Source organism: Suricata suricatta, chromosome 17 (assembly GCF_006229205.1).
Source record: "Suricata suricatta isolate VVHF042 chromosome 17, meerkat_22Aug2017_6uvM2_HiC, whole genome shotgun sequence".
Lineage (NCBI taxonomy): Eukaryota > Metazoa > Chordata > Mammalia > Carnivora > Herpestidae > Suricata > Suricata suricatta.
Window position 1 is genome coordinate 22,716,829 of NC_043716.1, and position 20,642 is coordinate 22,737,470.

The 20,642-nt window shown below is 40.5% G+C and overlaps 2 protein-coding genes across 2 annotated transcripts in view; one reads left to right on the forward strand and one right to left on the reverse strand.

Moving 5' to 3' along the window:
* The window catches only part of ACACA (acetyl-CoA carboxylase alpha), a 279,134-nt gene that overhangs the window by 12,418 nt on the left and 246,074 nt on the right, over window positions 1–20,642 (forward strand). The window lies entirely within an intron of this gene.
* C17H17orf78 (chromosome 17 C17orf78 homolog) lies at window positions 5,824–20,519 on the reverse strand. Its single transcript, XM_029928738.1, is given in 9 exon segments — window positions 5,824–5,927; window positions 9,785–9,914; window positions 10,363–10,485; window positions 11,492–11,616; window positions 17,105–17,317; window positions 17,320–17,405; window positions 18,106–18,136; window positions 18,139–18,161; window positions 20,464–20,519. Coding segments are annotated over 9 exon segments (891 nt in total).

Genomic DNA, 20,642 nt, shown 5'->3' on the forward strand with positions numbered 1-20,642 from the left:
AAGAGAAAACTTGAGGAGGAATTCAGTGTCTCTTCTGCTGAATGTTTGATTCTTCGAGGGAGCAATAAGGACTTTATAGTATAGTCTGCCCTGTATTCTTCTTTTCCAGTCCATTAGGAGGAAGGTGACCTGAATAAATCCTTGGAAAATCTTCTTGGCATCGTCTTATTCTGTGGAGACCATGACACTATACCTCTAAACATATTCTTCTCTATCTTATTTTATAAATTTTAGAAAATAGACTTAAAATAGGACAGAATGTGGCTGTTAAGAATGGCCCTTGGGCCACTAATAATGTACAGACTTAATCTTTGTTTGCATTTTATTATTTTACATTTATTTATGCCCACTTTTTTCGGAGGATGAAGTTAGTAACTTTAGCCACTGGGTGGCGCAGATTCACAAGTCTGGTAAAAGTTTGTGCATTACAACCCATGGCTCACCCATTGCTACACCATACCACATGAAGGAAGGTTACTTAGGAAAAGACTTGGGCAACTTGAAATTTAACTATAGATATGGGTCCAAGCTCCCCAGAAATTCAGATTGAAGGAAATTTCTGGTTTTAGATGACTGGTACTGGTAAGTTAGGTCACTAAGTAAGGAAAAGAAAAAGAAGGAAAAAGAAAAGTGATAGAATAAGGAACAGAAAGATGAAGAGATAAAGAAATATGAGTGAAAATAATATAAGTTCAGACAGATGAATTCAAATGTTACCAACAATTCCAGGATGGCCTCTCATTGGTTTGCATCTACCTGGTAATGAAAAGCAGTTTTGATTGAAAATCAAGATTACTTCAAAAAAAAAAAAAAAAAGATTACCTCATTATCTTCTAGAAAGTTATGCTACCCTCAGCTATCCATTTAGTGGTATGACATTACCAATATATTTTTTGAGTCTCTGCTATGAACATGGTACTTTGTTGGATTCAAAATAATATCGACAAATTAACACAGCAACCACAGGTTTTAAGCATAAGAACTAGACAGTATACATAAAAAGATAAATGGTAACTCAGGGAAGCATGAGAGCCATCTTGTGAGCTCCAGAAATACAGTTGTTCCTGAGAGTGGAGGGGAAGTATGGATGCAGGAGTGGAGGATCAGAGGGTGAGGGGAGGAGGGGCCATAAGACTGTCAACCTGTCCAAGGCAGAGAAAAAAAAGAAGGGTTCCTAACTCCTAGTCATAAGTACATATAGCAACTCTCCTTTGGAAAATGGCTATTTCTGGACATAAACATAGGGAAAATGTTCAGGGTCAGAATCTGCTGAACACTGCTTAATGAAGCTCTAAAATAAGAAGGGTGGGGATAGAGAATGATTAGGATAGAGCCCTCCCTACGTCCCTCTCTAATTAGTAACTGAGAAAAGGAGGGATGCTCAGGGCCTGCTATAGGCCTTTCAGAGGTCCAGAGAGTCCTAGGTCACCTTGATTTTTGAGATCACAGGTGTATAAATGAATCACAGGTTAAAAATGGAGAAGCGGGGTGCCTGGGTGGCTCAGTCAATTAAGCATCCAACTCCTGATATCATCTCAGGTCATGATCTCCCATTTGTGGGTTTGAGCCTGACAGTGTGGAGTCTGCTTGGGATTCTCTCTCTCCCATCTCCCTCTGCCCCTCCCCTCTCAAATAAATAAACTTAAAAAAAAAATTTTAACAAAGAAACAGCAAAATAGAGATATAAAATTATATACTTTAAGTCTTTATATTGAACAAAGTTATGCTTTTAACACACAGTTGCAACCATTAATATGATTCAGATACCTTTAAAAGTATAAATTGGAGGTTTCTATGAATGTGCCTTCTCTGTCCTAAGCAATTACCCACCTTAATCTGTGGGCCTGTCAGAAAGTATTGGGGTGACTTAGGCCCTTCAAAAAGGTGGAATGAGTTCCAGCCTTCTCAACTTTAAGACTTGAAAAAAAGCACAACTTAATACTTGTGCCAACTAGTGTGCCTGGCTGACTCAGTTGGTAGAGCATATGACTCTTAGTCTCAGGGTTGTGAATTCAAACCCCATGTTGGGTGTAGAGATTTCTTTAAAAATAAAGAAAGAAAAATTTAGGGACACCACACTGGCTCAATCATGCAACTCTTGATCTTGAGGTCATGAGTTTGAGTACCATTTGGGCATAGAGACTATTTTTTTAAAAATCTAGGGGCACCTGGGTGGCTCAGTCAGTTAAGCATCTGACTTCAGCTCATGTCATGATCTCACAGTTCCTGAGTTTGAGTCCCACATCAGGTTCTGTGCTGACAGAGCCTGGAGCCTGCTTTGGATTCTGTGTCTCCTCTCTCTCTCTGCCCCTCTCTTGCTCACACTCTGTCTCTCAAAAATAAGCATTAACTCTTAAAAAGAAAATCTAAAACAAACAAACAAAAATACGTGTGCCAACTGGAAACATACCAGTAATATATTAGACAAAAAAGAGGGATAGGTTTAAAAAAATTTTTTTATATTTATTTTTGAGAGAGAAAGAGAGAGAGAGAGAGAGAGAGAGAGAGAGAGAGAGTGGGGGAGGGGCAGAGAGTGAGGGAGACACAGAATCTGAAGCAGGCTCCAGGCTCTGAGCTGTCAGCACAGAGCCCAATGCAGGGCTCATACTCACAAAGAGTGAGATCATGACCTGAGTTGAAGTCGAACGCTTAACCAACTGAGCTACCCAGGTGCCCCAAAAGAAGGACAGGTTTAGAATGATATGAAGAATAGGATGTTATTTGTGAACATGTCTTTTATATGTATGTGCATATATTTATAATGTCTATAAAGAGACATATCAAAGTATTAACTGGTTATCCCTGGGAGGGAGGATTAGATATAATTCCTTATTTTTTCTTTTATTCTTTATTTTCAGTATTTTCTAAAAGTTGTTATAATGAAAATATATTTTAATAATTGAGAAACAATGTGTGGTAACTTAATGAGAATGAAATTGCAATAAAAATCGTGGTGGCTTAGATAAGCATCTGACTTCAGCTCAGGTCATAATCTCATGATTCATGGGTTTGAGCCCCATGTCGGGCTCTGTGCTGACAACTTAGAGACTGGAGCCTGCTTTAGATTCTGTGTCTCCCTCTCTGGTCCTCCCCCATTCGTGCTCTGTCTCTCTGTCTCTCAAAAATAAATGAACATTAAAAAAAATTTTTTAAATTGTGCTGACTTGTCACTTCCCAGAGGAATAATTGGCATTTTTTAGAAATAGTGTTAAAGAAATTTTTTTAATGTTTTATTTATTTTTGAAAGAGAGAGACAGTGTGAGCAGGGGAGGTTAGAAAGAGAGGGAGACACAGAATGTGAAGACAGGCTCCAGGCTCTGAGTTAGCTGTCAGCACAGAGCCCAATGCGGGGCTTAGACCCATGAATTGCGAGATCATAACCTGAGCCGAAGTCAGATGCTCAACCAACTAAGCCACCCAGGCACCCCTAGAAATAGTGTTTTATTAAGTTGAGTCTCTAACTGAGCCTCTAGTGGTGACAGGGAGAACTGTGACTTGCTGTGAAAGGCTCTGCAGACTAAAGTTCACATCCCAGAATCCACGTGAAAGTTCTCCCTTCCCTTCTGCTGTCTCCATCTCTCAGTTTTTATTTTTTATTTAAAATTTTTTAAAACATTTATTTATTTTTGAGAGAGAGAGAGAGACAGATCAGGAGCAGGGGAGAGGCAGAGAGAGAGGGACACACAGAATCGGAAGCAGGCTCCAGGCTCTGAGCCGTCAGCACAGAGCCTGTTGCGGGGCTTGAACCCATGAACCGTGAGATAGTGACCTGAACTGAAGTTGGACACTCAACCGACCAAGCCACCCAGGCACCCCCATCTCTCAATTTTTAAATAATTTTTTTAAATTTTTTATTTATTTTTTATACAGAGAGAGACAGAGCATGAGAGGGGGAGGGGCAGAGAGAGGAAGAGACACAGAACCGGAAGCAGGCTCCAGGCTCTGAGCTGGCTGTCAGCACAGAGCCTGATGCAGGGCTCGAACCCACGAATGTGAGATCTGACCTGAGCCGAAGTCGGAGGCTTAACCGACTGAGCCACCCAGGCGCCCCATCTCTCAATTTTTAAAGATCCCTACTGGCATATGGGAGTCAAAACTATTAACTAATTAGGGAGTCAGAAAATCCTCAGAAGAACCTTGCATTGTTGGAGGAAACCAGTTGTCCCCAAAGCAAAATAAACCATTTTGATTCCATCAGTGAATTTTTTTTAGTTTTAGTTTTCTAGTTTATTTACTAGAAAGAGAGCAAGAGCTTGAATAGGGGAGAGGCAGAGAGCGGGAGAGAGAGAGAATCCCAAGCAAGCCCCACACTGTCAGCACAGAGCCTGGTACAGGGCTGATCAGAGTGAAATCATGACCTGAGCCAAAATCCAGAGTTGGACACTTAACTGACTGAGTCACCCAGATGCCCTCCATCAGTGAATTTCTATAAAGAAAGTCATTGTAAACGTTACCCAATTATACTCCTGCAGAAGAATTAAGAAAGGTAAACTTTGCCACAGTTTTCATCTCCTGGAGAACCTCACGTTTCTGGGTTAAAGGACATTCTGCCATGGGTGAGTCTGGGAAGGGTGAGGATGAATGTAGGCATCAGTCCTAGACTAAGAGCTTCTAAATATAGAACGTTTTAAGTCATTCTCCCTGGTGGTCTTGGGAAGGAGCAAGCTTCCTCCACCCCTAGCCACCCACCCCCAACATCTCATGCATCTCATGGTTAGACTGAGCCACAGATGGCAGAATAAACTGGAGGCAATGTTGTGAATCAGTGGTGGGATGCAAATAATATACTCACTTATCCAAATGGCAGCCCCAGTGCTCTATCCTCTCTACCTACTGTATTTGCAAAACTATCATCTTCCATGCTTTGTATCTGTTCCATCTCTTCCAGGATCAGCTTAATCTTAAATCTGGGCTTGGGCACGATATTTTCCTTTGTTGTATTGTTTTGAGAATCACTTTTTTGGATGGTATTTAAGTGAAAGGATACAATTTGTGTATGGTTTTTACCAGAGAACTAAGAAAGCAGAATTACTTAGAAACAGGTACGTTTCTGGGGCACTGGGTGGCTCAGTCTGTGAGCATCTGACTTCAGCTCAGGTCATGATCTCATGAGAGAAATATGAGAGATAAAGAAGGATGCAAATGGGCATTTCTTCAAATACCAACAAAGAAATGGATTAATACAATGGTTTGTGGGTTCAAGCCCCACGTCAGGCTCTGTGCTGATAGCTAGCTCAGAGCCTGGAGCCTGCTTCAGATTCTTTCCGACCCTCCCCTGCTTACGCGCTCTCTCTCTCTCTCTCTGTCTCTCAAAAAATAAATAAAAAACATTTTTAAAAAACGGGTACATTTCACCAAAATGAAATGGAATGGTTTCAAGACTCTTTTAATAAAAGCAAAACAAGTTTTATCCTTCCTGGTGTTCTTTTTTTTTTTTTATCCCGTTCCTTTTAGCATCAGCTGGTCATGCTTCCTTACAGACTCTTACTTGAGCAGGTCCCACCTTCTCAGAGGTATGCTTTTGTAAGAAAGATCGTCATAATTGTTTTGTTCTAGAATCCTTGTTCAAAATATACTCAGCTCACCATTACAGTGTGGGATGTAGTGTCAGGCTCATTTAGAAGAGTTGTGGATTATCAGGAGACCTCATGTGTATCCTATTTGTATGCAGTCCCTGAGCCCCCTGGGGATGACTTAGAAGGAGTACTTCTAGAATGTTCAGGTTCCTGTTTCCTTCACCAGTGTGTGGATAGCTACATGTAGTGGCAGAGGTTAAATCATACCCCTATGAACATCAGCCTGGGAACACAGGAACCCCCCACCCTAAGCTGGTTGAGAGCCAATGAGCATGAAATGACCTGTGAGGATAACAGAGAAGTTGGTAAACTGTGCCACACTAGTGGCTGCTTTGCCTACTTCCTTGGAGGCTACGTTTAAACATTTTGTCATAGAGAGCAATAGGTCCATTCATAGTGCTTGGAGGGAAGACTTTTTGATCTCATTGGATGGGATAAAAAGATAACCATTTTTTTGTGGATGGACAAAGTGAATCTCAGAGGCTTGTGGCTAAGTCAGTAGCAATGGCATGAGAGTGACTGCTAAGCCCGGGCTCCTTCTTCGTTGGCCTGGCATTACTGTTTGTTTGTAATGTCCCGGTTGAAGATACTAGTGTAAAATTCACAAGAACCTGCTGACATTGGTTAATAATAGGGAGAAGACAGTGTGGTATCCTCCATTCAATGTGTGAAGCAGAGAAGAACTTTTCACAAGTTATGTCTCATGAATAACAGTGATTTCTGCAGCCTTCTTTGGGCTTGATGCGTTGGGAATATCTCATCCAATCTAGAGATTGAAAGGAAATATGAGAGATAAAGAAGGATGCAAATGGGTATTTCTTCAAATACCAACAAAGAAATGGATTAATACAAAACCCATTTAATTCCAAGTACACATCATTTCCCCTCTTTGTTACCCAGTAATTCTAGAAAAAGAAATTGTATTTACACTGAGAAAATAACAACAAGGTGCACTATGCATGAGAACCTACAATTGGTTGGACCCTATCACCCTCTAGCAAAGAGCCCATCCACCCCTGCTTCACCTGTTTGCCTTGAATGGAGAAGGCCCTGGATATGCATCTACTTTGGATCCCAGATGTATAGGGATTCCACTTCATTTCTTGAATGAGACCCACACAACCTCACTGTATTTGAAAAGAGACAGATCTGAGTTTCTGTGGACCAAATATTTTTTACTAATCCTATTCCACTCTCAGTATATCTGATTCCATGTCCCATCTGATTTTCTGTGTACTTTCTAGATGCTTACCTATTATGAATATAGACTATGAACCTCTTAAAGGTAGGGAACTTGACAAGGTTTTCAGTAAAATTTCAGTATAGGAATAAAAGACCTGGATTTTAGTTCTGTTTCTGCCAGTTCTGTGTCACATAACCCCTTTGAGCCTCAGTTTAAGTATCAATGAAATGTTGATACCTGCTTTAGACACCTCTCAATTTGTGTGAGGCTCAAATGAGGTAATGTCTATAAAATTACTTATTCTTTTTATTAATTCCTTTATCATTTAGTAGCTTATTTTGTTGATCAGAGAAATTCAATCCATGTTGTTACTGCATGGTTACCTTTAACTCTGGACTAGACTTTTTATTACCCTTCAGGCCTATTTCTTCCAGTGCTCAGTTAAATAATAATGCAGATTGGAGTAAAGAACTTAACATACATCCATCTGATTAAATCATGCTAATTTACATTAGCTTATTACCCAATATAGCAGAAACCAGATTATAGAAAATATTAACCTATTAAAATGTCACCAGAGATGACAGATAAGTTGGCATTGGGTATGTGAAGCACTGTCATAAGAAATATTCCTGATACCATGCCTGGGTGGAAAGAATGTTGTGCTTGAATTTTATTTTATTTATTTTTTTAAATGTTTTATTTATTTTTGAGAGACAGAGACAGAGTACAAGCCGGGGAGGAGCAGAGAGAGACAAGACAGAATCTAAAGCAGGCTCTAGGCTCTAAGCTGTCAGCACAGAGTCCAATGAGGGGCTTGAACTGTGAGTCATGACCCAAACCAAAGTCAGATGCTCAACTGACTGAGCAACCCGGGTGCCCCTTCTGTGCTTGAATTTTAAAGATTGAAATATAATTTACACATAACACTGTGTAAATTTGTGTACAATGTGTTGACTACATACGTTTATATATTGCAATATGATTACCATTGTAACAGTTCTATCATGTCATATGATTATTGGTTCTTTTTGTGGTGAGGACATTTAGGATTTAGTCTCTTAGCAATTTTGAAGTAGTATATAATACAGTATTGTTGACAATAATCACTATGCTGTGTGTTAGATCTCCAGAACTTATTCAGCTTCTAGTATACTGTGCTGGATTTTTTTTTTTTTTTTTTTTTTTTTAGTTTTTAAATTTATTTTGGGAAAAAGAAAGAGAATGAGCAGGGGAGAGGCAGAGAGAGAGAAAGAGTGAGCATGAGCCATGACCTGACCTGAAGTCAAGAGTTGGATGCTTAACTGACTGAGCCACCCTGGTGCCCCATCTTTAATTTTACAAGTATCAGAGACCTCATTTTAGCGAGGATTGTGGATGTTGTAGAGAAGACACACATCACTTTCTAGTATTGAAAGGCTGAGTCCACTTCTGGCAGGGAAACTGGCTTTAAAGCAGCCATGCTGAAACAATGGTGTCTTGTCTGTTTTAGACCCCAAAGGACAATATGAGTTTATGATGCTTTCAGGAAACCCAAGGGCCAGGAGGAAAGAAGCTGCTTTCCTAAGTAGTCAAACTTTTCAGTGCACTGCTTCCTAAACTTTGTTGTTAGGTAACTAACTAAGTGTTACCTAGGAGCTGTGGGTTCTGAACTCTTAAAATTTGAGGGTACCCTTTTTAAAGAAAAAGAATACGTATTTTAAAAATACAAAATTAGGGGCCCCTCAGTGGCTTAGTTGGTTAAGCATCCAACTTTGGCTCAGGTCATGATTTCACAGTTTGTGAGTTCAAGCCCTGTGTCTGGCTCTGTGCTAACAGCTCAGAGCCTGGAGCCTGCTTTGGATTCTGTGTCTCTTTTTTCTTTCTGCCCCTCCCTAGCTCACACTCTGTTCATCTCCCTTTCTCTCAAAAATAAATAAACATTAAAAAAATTTTTTTAAATACAAAATTAGATACAAGCTTTATAATCCAGCTCTACTTAGAGAGCTTATTAAAAATCTTAAAAGTTGGGGCGCCTTGGTGACTCAGTTGGGTGTCTGACTTCGGCTCAGGTCATGAGCTCATGGTTTGTGGGTTTGAGCCCCATGTTGGGTTCTGTGCTGACAGCTCAGAGCCTGAAGCTTGCTTCCGATTCTGTGCCTCCCTCTCTCTCTACTTCTCCCCCATTCATGCTCTGTTTCTCTCTGTCTCAATAATAAATAAAAACATTAAAAAAAAAAAAAAGAATGTTTAAAAAAAAATCTTAAAAGTAAAGGGTGCCTAGGTGGCTCAGTGGGTTGAGCTTCCTACTTTGGCTTAGGTCATGATCTCACTACTTGCAAGTTTCAGCCCCCCATTAGGCTCTGTGCTGACAGCCTTGAGCCTGCTTCAGATTCTGTATTTCCCTCTCTCTCTCAAAAAGAAAGAAACATTAAAAAATATATTTAAAAAAATCATAAAAGATTTCTGGCCCCAGTATAGACATTCTGATTAATTGTATCTGAGGCTCAGAATAATGTATTTTCTTTTTTTTTTAATTTTTAGTGCTTATTTATTTTTGAGAGAGACAGAACATTTATTTATTTTTGAGAGACAGAAACATTTTGATTGATTGTATCTGAGGCTCAGAAATAATGTATTTTCAATAAGTACCCTATTATGTTATGGGTGGGCTGATGTTTTCTTTTTAAATTTTTAACATTTATTTATTTTTGAGAGACAGAGTGTGAGTGGGGGAGGGGCAGAAAGAGAGGGAGACAGAATCTGAAGCAGGCTCTAGGCTCTGAGCTGTCAGAATAGACCCTGACACAAGGCTCAGACTCACAAACTGCGAGATCATAACCTGAGATAAAGTTGGACGCTTCACCAACTGATCCACCCAGGTGTCCTATGGCTAGGCTGATGTAAGAAAACACAAGAGTAGTACAAATACCTACCTATTTCCAGCAGTCATTAAAAGAGAATTGCTTCATAACTGAAGCAGCTCTTATCTCCCAGCACAGATATATTAACCTCATTTTCTCCAAGCAAATGACATAAACCATACAGAGACTACTTTCCTTCTTGGACTGAGTGTCAAGCTGGGATGCAGCTGCTCCAGGTTCCTGACCTTCCTTCCTTTGCCTTTTGCACAACCTCTGGCATTGGCATAGCTCTCTGGCTCCCTGGCATTGACTCTGAAGGAAGAAAATAGTATTAATTTCAGGTGGATACTATGCATTTGGTTATTATCTTCCAAACCTCCTGTCAGGCCATTTAAAGAAAATCCTCTTTTTTAAAGAAAATATTTGGTCCCATTGGATCTGTCCTCCCAAGAGAATGTCTAAGTACAACAGAGGAAAGGAACTCATTTAGCAAGCACCTCCTATGTGCCAGGTGCCTTTCACACAGGATCTTAATTAAAAATGCCACGAGAGGCAAATATCACTAGTCCTATTTTACAGATGAGCCAACTGACATTGGAAAAGTCAAGCAACTTTCTCAAAGCCACTCAGCTAGTGAGCATGAGTGGCAGGTCTATCTAAACTCCAAAGTCCATGCTTTTTTCATTATGCCAGCCTGCCTTTGGAACAGAAGAAAGTCCTTATGATCAAGTCCAGGTACCTCGTACATCAACAGACTTACAGGGCATGGGACTTCAAAAATGACAAACACTATAATTGCGACTCCACTTAACAACAGGGTGACAGCAATCGGAAATTTGACCACAATGCTCCATTTCTGCCTCTTCTCTAGGTTCTCATCTGTGTATAAAAGGTGAGAGAGGAGTGGAAGAGGTAGAAGAGAGAAGTTGAAAGAGGGAAGAGATTGACCCTCTGACTTAAAGATCTTCTGGCTCCCCAGACTACTAGGCCCAGCCAAATACAGAGGCAATAGACTGAATTTCCAGTTCAGACTCAGAGTCAGGAGTGGTGGGCATCATGAGCTCTGCCCTAACCTCCTTTGCAGCCTCTTCCCAATAAATCATCTTCTCTGGTATTTGAGATTTGCCATGATCAAGTAGGAATGATTCTTGGCATTGCTTCAGGGGAAGAAGAGGGGTGGGTGCACAGCAGTTCTGAACTTGTCTTTCACCAGCACCTTCTCCGGGTCTCTCCCCTTGTGCTTAGACCGACGCGCTGTGTGATTAGAAAATAACCTTTCCCATGCTCCTCTTGGTTATAGTGGGGGATTAGGAGGAACAAAGGTGAATTGACATTGCTTTTGGGTCAAAAGGCAAACTTGGGGCAAATGGCTCATATGCATCTTGTTATTACTTATCTTATATTTATATTTCTCTTGTTGGAACGGAGTGTAACCTAACCTGAAATCTACAGAAATTGAGTCCTGGCCATTTCAGGGAGAGCCACTTCCTAAAAACAGTGCCAATGAAAATATGCTCTTGGTTGTTGTCCTCCCTGTAATGATTCTTAGTATTTAAATGTTCTGCCTGTACATGCAATTGCTAGAATCCCCTACCACACAAATACAGCTCATTCTGTCCATACATCTGGCTGCTGGCTCACTTGTGCGGAAGTAAAAGCTTATTAATAGTGTCAAACTCCATGCATTTCTGGGACCTTCTTTATAGAGAAGCTGCTTTTTTTCCCCTAAGAAATGGAGTGATTTTCTAGCATAAACTCCATGTAACTTCTCAACCTCCCAAAAAAATCCTGGAAGACCCACTTATGTTGGGGCTAAAAATGCTTCTTTTTCTTTCTGTTCTTGTCTACCTCCTATTTATTCTGTACCTTGTTTCAAAGGCTATAAAAATCATCAATACTCGTAGTTTTCTCTCTTCTTTATTCCCAGGAGTTATGGAGGTGGTGGCGGGAAAAGTCTCTGATGCAGCCCTCATCACTTCATAGAACTTACATTGGGAGATCCCTGCTAAAAAAGCTATAAAACCAGAAAGAAACAATGTAAAGACAACTGAGAAAAATTTTTTTTTAATTTTTTTATTCTTAAATTTTTTTCAATGCTTTTTATCTATTTTTGAGAGAAAGAGAGAGGCAGTGCAATCAGGGGATGGTCAGAGAGAGAGGGAAACAGAATCCGAAGAAGCCTCCAGGCTCTGAGCTGGCAGTCAGCACAGAACCTGATGCGGGGCTCAAACCCACAAACCGTGAGATCATGACCTGAGCCGAAGCCGGATGCTTAACCGACTGAGCCACCCAGGCGCCCCAACCGAGAAAACTTCATCCTGCCTTCGTTTTACCTGACAAAACCTTATCTCTACCCAGCTGATACTAAACTTCTAATGATGCCCCATTGATCTGTCCATAGGTTTAGGGTGTGGACACAAAACATGCCAAGAATAAATGAGGATAGAGATACTAGTAAGAGATATGGAGTAAATCCCCACGAGGCCTTGACTAATGTAGGATCACAGTGAAGGAGTAGACCATATCTTGTTTATCATTTTTTACCCTGTAATAATAATGATGGAGGGCGTAACACTGTTGAAAGTTTCTTCCTTTAAAAAAATTGGCTCCAAAGTCCAAGGAAGGACATGAAATACCATAATTTGTCTTAATGACTGCTGCAACTCTGTCTGCCTAGAGTCTAAGTCAACTATTTTGAAAGCCGTTTGGGGAAAGGAGAGAGACAGAAGAAGGAAAGACCACCCAGCTTCATGCACTCCTCAATTTCATTCTTTCAGAAGGCAAATATTTTTAAATGATACCTATTCTGTACCAGGCTGCTTCAGTACTTTGGATATATCAGTTGGATGCATTTGAGCAAGAGAACAAGCAAGGGAGAGGGAGGTTTGAGGGGAGACAGGGAAACAGACAACAGTAAATACAGTAAACTTTATGGTGTGTTAGAAGGGGGTAAATGCTACTTTTAAAAAAAAAGGGCAGAGCAAGGTAAGGGAGCAGTTTGGCGGGGGGACTGGGCAGTGGCTGGGCAACCTGCAATACAGGCTGGTTTCGTTGAAAAAACGAGAAGTAAGCCAAGGCTTGTAGGAGGTGAGGGGTTAGCTAAGCACAGGCCTGGGGAAGCAGTGACCTGGGGGGGGTGACAGCTAAAAAGGAGTGACATGGGTCCTGAGGCAGAAGGAGTGTATCTGACGTATTACAGTTTTAGAGGAAAAGCAAGGAGGCCAGTGAGACTGGAATGGAGTAAGCACAGGGCACTGTAGTAGGAGACAAGGAAATTTCTAAAGGAAATGGACCTATATCAGGAAACTTGGAGGCTAGTTTAAGGACTTTGGTTTTTATTCTTATTGAATAGGGATCTATTGCAAGGTTTTGATCAGAGAAGTGATGGTTGAGTTTGTTTTAAAGGATCACTAGACTGCTGTGTTAGAAACAGACAATGGAGGCAAGGGTCAAACCAGCATAACCTGTTAGAAAGCTATTGCAAAAATCCAAATGAAAGATGATGGTGACTTAAAACAACTGTGGAAGTGTTGAGACACAGATGGATTCTGGCTGTCATCTGGAACTAACTTCACTTGGCTCCAAGTTGACCTACTCCAATTCAGACACTGGTTCCTATTTCATTTTTAATGGTCTCTTATCATTGCCTATTAAATTAAGGTCTATAAGTCCTACTTGATTTTTCTAAATTACTTTCCTAAGTCTTGGTTAAGTCCATATGAAAATGATAGTTCTTGACTTCAGAGGCCAGTGGCCAAAGTACTGGGCACTGCACATGAAATTACAGAGGAAGAAACAGTCCCTGATTTCACTTTAATCAGGAAGACAGTGTTGGCAAAGATCAGCAGATACAGAGAGCCAGCAAATTCAAAAGGAAAAACGAGGAAATTATATGAAGTATGTTCAGCATAATGCCAGTCAGTTCTCTGAAGTGATAATGCGTGTGTTCATGAGACAGATGAGATGGAAGATCAACAAATCTCACTTTGGACAAGTCACATAAGTGATCCGTGTTTTGGTTTTCTTTGTAAGATGGTAATAATAAAGTAATTCTCATCTACCTATTTCACAAGGGTAATGTGAAGATCAGAAACAAATAAAAATGAGGAAGCAAGTGTGAAAACACTTTACAAACTGAGTGATATTATGATTGAAAGAGAAGGAAAAACCTAGTGATTCTCTGTAGAACTGTGCCCTCTAGCCACAGGGATAATGGTATTTCAATGTGGCATGTCTTCCCACCTCCTGGGAGCCCCTGTTTCAGAGGCTACTTAATGGGCTTCATCTGTCAGTGTATTTTCAGTTCTGCCTAAGCTTCAAAATTAACATCCATCTATGTTGGCAGTTCTTTTAGGTCTCATCTGCTAGGTAACTGGGCGTTTAGGTGGAGCACATCTGTAAATCTAAGCACTCCATTCCCAGTGATGCTGCAATTGCAATATTTGTTTTTCTTTAGCTAAGGATATTTGAGCAAGAATGCCCCTTTAAAGGCATACAAACTCCAAATGAATGAAATGGATAATTTAGGAGATGATGCTTTGCTTTATTATGAAAGAATTTATATTAAATAGGGAACATTAGGCATAGATATTTAAATGGAAATCTCGCTGTAAGAATACCAAGAGCTTATTTGGGAGGCCTTACATAATTCTGCTGAGTTTGTGCTTCAGATCTGAACCTCCCTTTTTATATCTAGAAATTATATCATCTGGTCAAATCTATCACTCTACAGCTGTAGAAACTAAGCACTGGAGAAATTAAGTAACTTGTCAGAAATGATATTAATAACAGAATAAACACTCATTTGGTGTTATTTCTCCAATACCCCAGCTTCACATGGGGTAGACAGTTGTTAGGAGTTGGTTCACACTAATCAAACTTTAAAGAGCCTTATCTATATACTATACCCATAAACTAAAGTTTAAAAAAACTTACACAGGAGAGGTACATGGGTGGCTCAGTTGCTTAAGCGTCCAACTCTTGATTTTGGTTCAGGTCATGATATCTGGGTCATGGGATCCAGCCCCACATTGGGCTCTGCACTGAGCATAGAACCTGCTTTAAGATTCTCTCTTTCTCCCTCTGCCCCTCCCCTGCACTCCTGCATGCCTACTCTCTCTAAAAAAAAAAAAAAAATTACATAGGAGAATGTATCCATCAAATGGATCAGGTAGGATTTTTCTCTTTTAGGTACCCTGTTCTAAATACATAGGTTCTTTTGAATCTAATTAGAAATTTTTGACTAATAAAGAATTTGAACATTAAGAACTAGGTGGCATAAACTATCAGTGATAAAGACCTAATGAATGAGTCATCTTTCTCCACCAGAAATTTTAGAATATTTATAATAGAGGATCTTTTCATCAGCCAAATTCCATAAAGAGTAATAAATAGAATAAATTTTTCTACCATTCCATGTTGACCCACATCTTCTGATGACTAACTGTTGTAGTACGTTCTCATCCTTACGGTTTCAAATTCCTACTTTGCTTTGTGAACATTTTTACAAACTGTTTCTAGGACAGCTTTCTGTGCTAACTGATGTCAACCATAGTGTCGAAATTTTAGAGAACATCTCTTTTATGACCTTGTATATTTGACCATTTAATTTTTATTTCTACCCTACTTAGAGTCTCTCACATCCTGGTATTCAGGTAAGTTTAAATTCAGAATGGGCAGTTTCAAATTTTTAAATGGGTGGTATTTCAAAAATCCATTCATAAGTTGGTTGTTTGGAATTCATCATTGTTCCATAGAAATGTAATGTGAATGACAGGTCTGCAAACTAACCCACAAACATCCATTTACTCTCTTTGCATGACTTCAATAGGACAGGGTATTAGCTTAAATTCTGCATTCAGGAAACAGTCACCATGCCATGAAGGAAGGAAGAAGAAACATGCCCAGGGAAATTTTTTTAATTACATCACATTGATCTCTGGCATCCCTTCACCCCCTTAATCTCCCAGTTTTCCTTGTCCCAAATTCCTGAGAAATAGTGTCCTTAAAATTGCCCACAACCCTACAATGCATAGCACTATATCCAAATAACATCCACCCTATACAGACTACTCTAGACTCCAGAATGACTTAAATTCACTATTATTGACACCTGCCTTTGACTCAAGGGGGGATATCAACTGTTAGGAGGAAAACAATCTGATTGAATTACTTTACATTAATATCAAGTGACCAAAACCCCCAAATGCTATCAGAATCTGGTTTTTAAAAATTTTTTAAATGTTTATTTTTGAGAGAGATACAGAGACAGACTGTGAGTTGGGTAGAGGCAGAGAGAGAGGAAGACACAGAATCTGAAGCAGGCTCCAGGCTCTCAGCTATTAGCACAGAGCCCAAAATGGGGCTTGAACTCACGAGATCATGACCTGAGCAGAACTCTGGCATTTAACCAACTGAGCCAGCCAGGGGCCCTGGGATCTTTTTAGTTTTTAATAAGAGGGTTTTTCCCCTTCACACAAATTGTTACCATATGAACTTTAGAAAGCACAATCAAGGGAATGAAACCATGCATGTCATGTGAGGATATATAATTTATAGTATAGGCCACATCCCAAGAATCTATCCACTTACTTGCCAATCTCAGTCCTCTAAACAGACTGTAGTTTTTAAAGGGTTTCCCCCCATTATTCTACCTGGGAACCCCCAGTTTCTCTAAAAGTGTCAAGTTTTATTTTTCTAGCAGTGCAGCAGTCGCATCTAGGGGATTGCTTATATGTAAAGGGAAACTGCCGAAACCATAAACCTCTTGACAGACGGACAGAATGGGTAGGGGAAGGAAAGGAGGGCAGAGCAGAGAAACTTAAAGGTTAAGCAACCTAGCAGCTGAGAGGGGACAGGTGTTCTCACAGTGTGGGAGGAAGCGCAAAATGGAGTAACCACTATGGAGGGTAATTTAGTAATAGCTATCACCTTTTTTTAAAGTTTATTTATTTATTTTAAGAGAGAAAGAGAGCAGGGAGGGACATAGAGGGGGAGAGAGAATCTCAAGCAGGTACACTCTGTCAGCACTTTTCACTATAAATCTGTGCAACTTAAGTATTTTACTGTCTGCATTCAAAATAAATAAAATTCTAATAACCATTCTCAAAAGAAGACCTATCAGGGGCGCCTGGGTGGCTCAGTCAGTTGAGCATCTGACTCTTGGTTTCAGCTTAGGTCATGATCTCAGGGTCTGGGATTGAGCCCCATGATGGGCTCTACACTGAGTGTGGAGCCCACTTAAGATTCTCTCTTTTCCTCTGCCCTTCCCCCACTCATGTGCTCATTCGCTTACTCTCTCAAATAAAAAAAAAAAGAAAGAGGACCCATTAGAAATGAAGATTGCATCAATATTCCATCCAGCATGTCTGTAGAGATTAGCAAACTGATTTTCAGAGAAGACATAGATCTGCCCAAGGAGAGAATATTCCATTTCCTTGAGGCTTTAGCTACTACTAAGCCCCACCTGCTTTTAAGAATGTCAACTAAAACTCAATGCCTACCTCCATCTCTTTTTCCAGTCTCATCTTTGCCTGTTAGAAAGGATCCAGTGTGAAACTTGGATGTGGGGGTTAGGTGACAGTTTGGAGAGGCAGTGCCATTTCTGTGGGGAAGAGGAATGACTCTCAGGTCCTTCAGAATACACTTGACCTTTGACCTTTTCTCTGAATATACAAGGTTGACTTTCACTTTGCTCCCAGAGCCAAGGCACTGCTGGTAGCCACAGTCTGATTTTGAATGAATGTAAACCTTTTGCCTTCTGTCTGATCCTCTGCAGACAGAAAAATGAAGCTGGTTCTTAATCTGAATGGTACCCAGCTAAACAACTTCCCTTCATGATCCTTGTTAAAATTCCACTGCCGTACTTTCTTCTCTTTTTTAATTCACTTCTTCTCCAACATGTGTTTATGGTTCTAAATATACAAGCCCTGTCCTTCCTGCCACAGGTCTTATGAAGATAGGTGACTGCAGTATATTCAGCCCAGAGAAGTGTTCATAGATTGTCTTCTTTAATACAGAGATGGTTGAGTGCCGTCTCCTTCTCTTTCTTCACCCTCAGCATTTGATTTATATAGCCATGCCTTAGGTAATAACTGTTAATTAAAAAGTTGGTTTCAGAAAGCCTCTTGAGGGCATACATGTCTTTAAAATAGGATATTTGAGGGGTGCCTGTTGGCTCAGTTGGTTAAGCATCCAACTTTGGTGCGGGTCATGATCTCATAGCTTGTGAGTTTGAGCCCACAGTGGGCTCAGACCTGGAGCCTGCTTCAGATTCTGTGTCTTCCTCTCTCTTTGCCCCTCCTCTGCCCACACTCAGTCTCTCTCTCTCTCTCTCTCAAAAGTAAAACATTAAAAAAATTTTTTTAATAAGATATTTGAGATCTGGGCTGGGAATAGGGGATACAGGCATCTTTTAAGGTACAGATTTTCTGGAATAGCAAAATGATTTTTCAGGAAAGGCCCATTCCCTGCCTTGCACTATCTCATCCCTGATTCTTCTCACACCTTTGGGAAGAGCCCAGGCAGCTGTTCACATGGCAGCTGCTGTCCCTGAGTTCTGGAGGAAAAAAAAGAGAGAGAGAGAGAGAGAGAGAGAAATGGTCAGGATTTACAGTTTATTGGGTAGTCTTTACGTTTCCAGGTATTAGAGAGAGAGATGCAAAAGAATGCAGTTCCTTCTCATATAACTTGCACTTTGGGAGATCAAATACTATCAAAAAAGATTTTAAAATATATACAAGTAGAAGTTAGCCTAGCACAAAGAATACTGAGTACCAATCCATTACACTTAGGAGGAAAAAAGGGTGAAATCAAGTTAAGTGAAATTAGTTAAGGGGCACCTGGGTGGCTCAGTCAGTTGAACATCCGGCTTCTGCTCAGGTCATGAGCTCACGGTTCGTGGGTTCAAGCCCCGTGTCGGGCTCTGTACTGACAGGTAGCTCAGAGCCTGGAGTCTTAAGATTCTGTGTCTCCTTCTCTCTCTGACCCTCCCCTGTCACGCGGTCTCTTTCTCTTTCAAAAATAAATAAAACATTAAAAAAAATTAGTAAATAAGTTAATGAAAAGACTAACCAACCCATTCCTTCAAATGCTGCTTATTATTTCTTCTTGCTCTATCTGCCATGTATTAAAATATTTTTAAATTTATTTATATTGAGAGAGACAGCACAAGTGGGGGAAGGGCAGAGAGAGGGAGGGAGAAAGAATCCCAAGCTGGCTACATGCTGTCAGCACAGAGCCCGACGTGGGGCTCGATCTCAAAAGCCAAGATATTATGAACCAAGCCAAAATCAAGAGTCGGATGTTTAACTGAGTCACCCAGGAGCCCTTGCCTTCCTATATTAAACTTTTGAGGGATGCCTGGGTGGCTCAGTCAGTTGAGCATCTGATTCTTAATTTTGGATTGAGTCCTGATCCCCGGGTTATGAGATCAAGTCCCATGTTCATGCTGAACATGGAGCCTCCTTAAGATTCTCTCTTTTGGGGGCATCTGGGTGGCTCAGTCGTTTAAGTGGCCAACTTCAGCTCAGATCATGATATTGCACAGTTTGTGGGTTCGAGCCCCGCGTCAGGCTCTGTGCTGACAGCTCAGAGCGTGGAGCCTGCTTCTGATTCTGTCTCCTTCTCTCTCTGCACCTCCCCAGCTCACACTCTGTGTGTCTCTCTCTCAAAAATAAATAAACGTTAAAAATTAAAAAAAAAAAGAAATATTATCTCTTCTGCTCTGCCCCTCTCCCCCACCTCAAAATAAAACCTTTTGAAAGTTTATTAAATGTAACTTTGAGCAAGTTATCTTTTCAAGTTTCCATGAAATGATAGGTTATAGTTTATGCTTTTTGCCACATAATTCACAAGGTATTGTGAGTTTTCTTCATTTATTACATGTATTGAACTGCTGCAGCTTGACTGCTACAGGTTGACTGTTTGGCCTTAACTCTGATTAGGTAATTTTAGAGATGAAATGTTTGGACACTCGAAAAAATCATGTTTTAAATAAACAGTTATCAGAGAGCAGCAAATGGTGCCATTCCACCCTACCACCCTTATTCAGACCTCTCTCAACCCAAGAGCATCCCATCTGTTTGGATGTACCACCTTAAAAAAGGAAGACAACATCTTATGAGGGTTATGAATTTGGTAGTCTTAGGTGTTGATAATACCAAAACTGTGACAGCACCCTCCAGTAAAGAAAGCCATCTATCAGTGAGAGGACTTTCAAGTTAGTTACATGAATAAGACAGAAGAATGCATCACATTCTCTAAAGAAATAACTGCCTCTCTGAGTTAAATAAGTTACAGTTCTGCCTAGAAGCAGAATACAGGGGATGACAAGCATCACCTACTGAGTATTGGCTTTATTTTTATCTTTTGGAATGGGCCCACAAACACATCGTAGGGCTCTCTTTGGGTTTTCTGGGATATTAGATTACAGCAATACTTACATTTCTTTCTTTAAAATTTTTTTTATGTTTATTACTGAGACAGAGAGAAACAGCATGAGCAAAAGAGGGGCAGAGAGAGAGGCAGACACAGGATCTGAAGCAGACTCCAGGCCCTGAGCTGTCAGCACAGAGCCTGATGCGAGGCTCGAACCCACGAACCATGAGATCATGACCTGAGCCGAAGCTGGATGCTCAACTGACTGAGCTACCCAGGCGCCCCTCTTTTTTTTTTCTTTTTAGAGTTTATTTATTTGAGAGAGACAGAGAGTGAGTAGGGGAGGGGCAGAGAGAGAGGGGAACAGAGGATCCGAGGCTGGTTCAACACTGACAACAGTGAGCCCGATAACGGGCTTGATCATGACCTGAGCTGAAGTTGGATGCTTGACCAACTGAGCCACCCAGGATCCCCATACTTAGCTTTTTTGCTGACATCATAGGATGTAATGATTAGGCTGAAAACCAAAATGCTATCCATGTTAGCTTGAGCACATGCTTCTTAAATAGCCCCTTAGTTTTCTTGCTAGGTGCTCTTATTGCCCTGGAACCAAATTTGACCCTGGGAGAGTCTGGTTCCACCCTAAATATTTTGCCCCATTTC